Consider the following 4,063-nt stretch of genomic DNA (forward strand, 5'->3'; position numbering starts at 1 on the left):
AGGTAAGTGGTCCTGGGTAGGTGGTCCCAGGTAAGTGGTCCCAGGTAGGTGGTCCCAGGTAGGTGGTCCCAGGTAGGTGGTCCCAGGTAGGTGGTCCCAGGTAAGTGGTCCCGGGTAGGTGGTCCCAGGTAAGTGGTCCTGGGTAGGTGGTCCCAGGTAGGTGGTCCCGGGTAGGTGGTCCCAGGTAAGTGGTCCCAGGTCTACACGTTGGTCATGCCTCTCTTGAGTTCGTGGAGGTCCAGCTGACCCTGTCGGCGTAGTCTGCAGTCTCTGGCGGCGGCCTCGGCTCTCTGCAGCACCGCCGGGTGCGGTCCGGGCCCCAGGGCGCCGTAGCTGCAGTACCCGGGGATAAAGGGCGAGGGGTAGTAGAGGTGTCGGGGCGGGGCGGCCCCTAACGTGGACCCCCTGCTCCGTGAAGAGGCCCCAGATCCTTTATTTGTATCTGAGGACGTGGCGATCTCAGCCAGGGACCACAGTTTGGGTTTGGGGGCCGCGTTGGGCCCCCGGGTGGCGTCGCAGGAGTCCGTCCCCGGGGACCTGCTCTGGGGAGGGGCTGCGTCTGAGGTGGGGGGGCCCGGGACGTGGTTCAGGGGCCTCCGGTCCCCCGGGTCTGTAGAGTCCGGATCAATGAAGCAGGACGTCGGCGTGGAGACGAGGAGACGGGACGCTGCAGACGAGAAGAGAAGACGGTTCGATTCTGAGTCAATTTATTAACAGACCTCTAATCCAACAGTCCTCTAATCCAACAGTCCTCTAATCCAACAGTCCTCTAATCCCACAGTCCTCTAATCCAACAGTCCTCTAATCCAACAGACCTCTAATCCAGCAGTCCTCTAATCCCACAGTCCTCTAATCCAACAGTCCTCGAATCCAGCAGTCCTCTAATCCAGCAGTCCTCTAATCCCACAGTCCTCTAATCCAACAGTCCTCTAATCCAGCAGTCCTCTAATCCCACAGTCCTCTAATCCAACAGTCCTCTAATCCAACAGTCATCTAATCCCACAGTCCTCTAATCCAACAGTCCTCTAATCCAGCAGTCCTCGAATCCAGCAGTCCTCTAATCCCACAGTCCTCGAATCCAACAGTCCCCTAATTTAACAGTCCCCTAATTTAACAGTCCTCTAATCCAACAGTCCTCTAATCCAACAGTCCTCTAATCCAACAGTCCTCTAATCCCACAGTCCTCTAATCCAACAGTCCTCTAATCCCACAGTCCTCTAATCCCACAGTCCTCTAATCCCACAGTCCTCTAATCCAACAGTCCTCTAATCCCACAGTCCTCTAATCCAACAGTCCTCTAATCCAACAGTCCTCTAATCCAACAGTCCTCTAATCCCACAGTCATCTAATCCAGCAGTCCTCTAATCCAACAGTCCTCTAATCCAACAGTCCTCTAATCCAACAGTCCTCTAATCCAACAGTCCCCTAATTTAACAGCCCTCTAATCCAACAGTCCTCTAATCCAGCAGTCCTCTAATCCAACAGTCCCCTAATTTAACAGTCCTCTAATCCAACAGTCCTCTAATCCAGCAGTCCTCTAATCCAACAGTCCCCTAATTTAACAGCCCTCTAATCCAACAGTCCTCTAATCCAGCAGTCCTCTAATCCAACAGTCCTCTAATCCAACAGTCCTCTAATCCAGCAGTCCTCTAATCTAACAGTCCTTTAATCTAACAGTCCTCTGATCCAACAGTCCTCTAATCCAGCAGTCCTCTAATCCAGCAGTCCTCTAATCCAACAGTCCTCTAATCCAGCAGTCCTCTAATCTAACAGTCCTCTAATCCAACAGTCCTCTAATCCAACAGTCCTCTAATCCAGCAGTCCTCTAATCCAACAGTCCTCTAATCCAGCAGTCCTCTAATCTAACAGTCCTCTAATCCAACAGTCCTCTAATCCAACAGTCCTCTAATCCAACAGTCCTCTAATCCAGCAGTCCTCTAATCCAACAGTCCTCTGATCCAACAGTCCTCTAATCCAGCAGTCCTCTAATCCAACAGTCCTCTAATCCAGCAGTCCTCTAATCCAACAGTCCTCTAATCCCACAGTCCTATAATCCCACAGTCCTCTAATCCAACAGTCCTCTAATCCCACAGTCCTCTAATCCAACAGTCCTCTAATCCAACAGTCCTCTAATCCCACAGTCCTCTAATCCCACAGTCCTATAATCCCACAGTCCTCTAATCCCACAGTCCCCTAATCCAACAGTCCTCTAATCCCACAGTTCTCTAATCCCACAGTCCCCTAATCCAACAGTCCTCTAATCCAACAGTCCTCTAATCCAGCAGTCCTCTAATCCAACAGTCCTCTAATCCAACAGTCCTCTAATCCCACAGTCCTCTAATCCAACAGTCCTCTAATCCCACAGTCCTCTAATCCAACAGTCCTCTAATCCAACAGTCCCCTAATCCAACAGTCCTCTAATCCCACAGTCCTCTAATCCCACAGTCTTCTAATCCAACAGTCCTCTAATCCCACAGTCCTCTAATCCCACAGTCCTATAATCCCACAGTCCTATAATTCCACAGTCCTCTAATCCCACAGTCCCCTAATCCAACAGTCCTCTAATCCCACAGTCCTCTAATCCAACAGTCCTCTAATCCAACAGTCCTCTAATCCCACAGTCCTATAATCCCACAGTCCTATAATTCCACAGTCCTCTAATCCAACAGTCCTCTAATCCAACAGTCTTCTAATCCAACAGTCCTCTAATCCCACAGTCCTCTAATCCAACAGTCCTCTAATCCAACAGTCCTCTAATCCAGCAGTCCTCTAATCCAATAGTCCTCTAATCCCACAGTCCTATAATCCAACAGTCCTCTAATTTAACAGTCCTCTAATCCAACAGTCCTCTCATAGAAAAGAGGACTGTTGGATTTCTCTTCGTCCTCTCACTCACCTTCTTGGCTCTTTGCGTCCGTCTCGGCGGCGGCACTGAGGCGCTCGTGGTCGTGGGCTCTGAGGCGCTCGTGGTCGTGGTCGTGGGCCCTGAGGCGCTCGTGGTCGTGGGCTCTGAGGGGCTCGTGGTCGTGGTCGTGGGCCCTGAGGGTCTCGTGGTCGTGGGCGGTCCTGTGGGGCTCGTGGTCGTGGGCGGTCCCCTCCAGGTCGATGTGGTCCTCGTCCTCCTCGTCCTCGCTGCGGTGCCTGGGGGTCCACGTGACCTTGTTCTCCTTCTTGAGGCGGCGGCGCGCGTTGGCGAACCACGTGGACACCTGCGTCAGCGTCATCTTGGTGACGATGGCGAGCATGATCTTCTCGCCCTTGGTGGGGTACGGGTTCCTGCGGTGCTCCGTGAGCCAGGCCTTCAGCGTGGCCGTGGCGTCCCGCGTGGCGTTCTTCCTGTAGCACGCGTCCCCGAACGCGTACGGACCCACGGACCCGAACCGGTGGAAGTCCACGGAGCCCGAGACCCCCGAGGACGCGTCGTACCCGGGACCCTGGGGGACCAAGAGAAACCGTCAGTACTGACCCGGATCCACGGGGTCCGGATCCACGGGGTCCGGATCCACGGAGTCCGGATCCACGGGGTCCGGTCCACGGGGTCCGGATCCACGGGGTCCGGATCCACGGGGTCCGGACCCACAACTGCACCAGATTATTAATATTATTGTTATTGTTGTTAATATTTACTCTTCTGTGTTTAATTCACATTATTATTATTTTTACAAACATGTTTTTATTTGTTTCTTTTTATCAAAACTAAAAAAAATTTTTTTCAGTGAATCAAAAAAGATTCAGATTAAAAAACTAAATCAAACAAAAGAATAAAAATAAATATAATATATAAAAAAATAAGAATATAAATAAACAACAGAACATTTAATTCTGATTTTGTCGCGAACTTTTCTTTTATTTAACTAAAATGTTTAATTTTTTTATCAGAAACTGTAAAATTATTCCAGTTTAAAACAAAGTTTTGGTTTAAATTAATAAATGTTATTAAATTTAATTAATGTGATTTAATGAAATTAATGTTTTTCAGCCAAATGTTCGTAAAAGTTTCCATTTGTCGTTTTTTCCTCAAATCAGCTGAACTTTGTTTTCTGTAAATAATCAAATTAATGTT

The 4,063-nt window shown here is 49.8% G+C and overlaps 1 protein-coding gene across 1 annotated transcript; it reads right to left on the reverse strand.

Moving 5' to 3' along the window:
* Positions 1-200: 200 nt before the first annotated feature.
* LOC310966260 (Iroquois homeobox protein 5a-like) lies at positions 201-3,434 on the reverse strand (the record flags this gene model as incomplete). The annotated part of the gene is made up of 2 exons (XM_083940840.1): positions 201-667; positions 2,897-3,434. Coding segments are annotated over 2 exons (1,005 nt in total), but the record flags the coding sequence as incomplete, so codon positions are not given.
* Between the last annotated feature and the right edge of the window lie 629 nt (positions 3,435-4,063).

The sequence above is a fragment of the Echiichthys vipera genome, assembly GCF_963691815.1.
Source record: "Echiichthys vipera genome assembly, contig: SCAFFOLD_124, whole genome shotgun sequence".
NCBI classification, from domain to species: Eukaryota; Metazoa; Chordata; class Actinopteri; order Perciformes; family Trachinidae; genus Echiichthys; species Echiichthys vipera.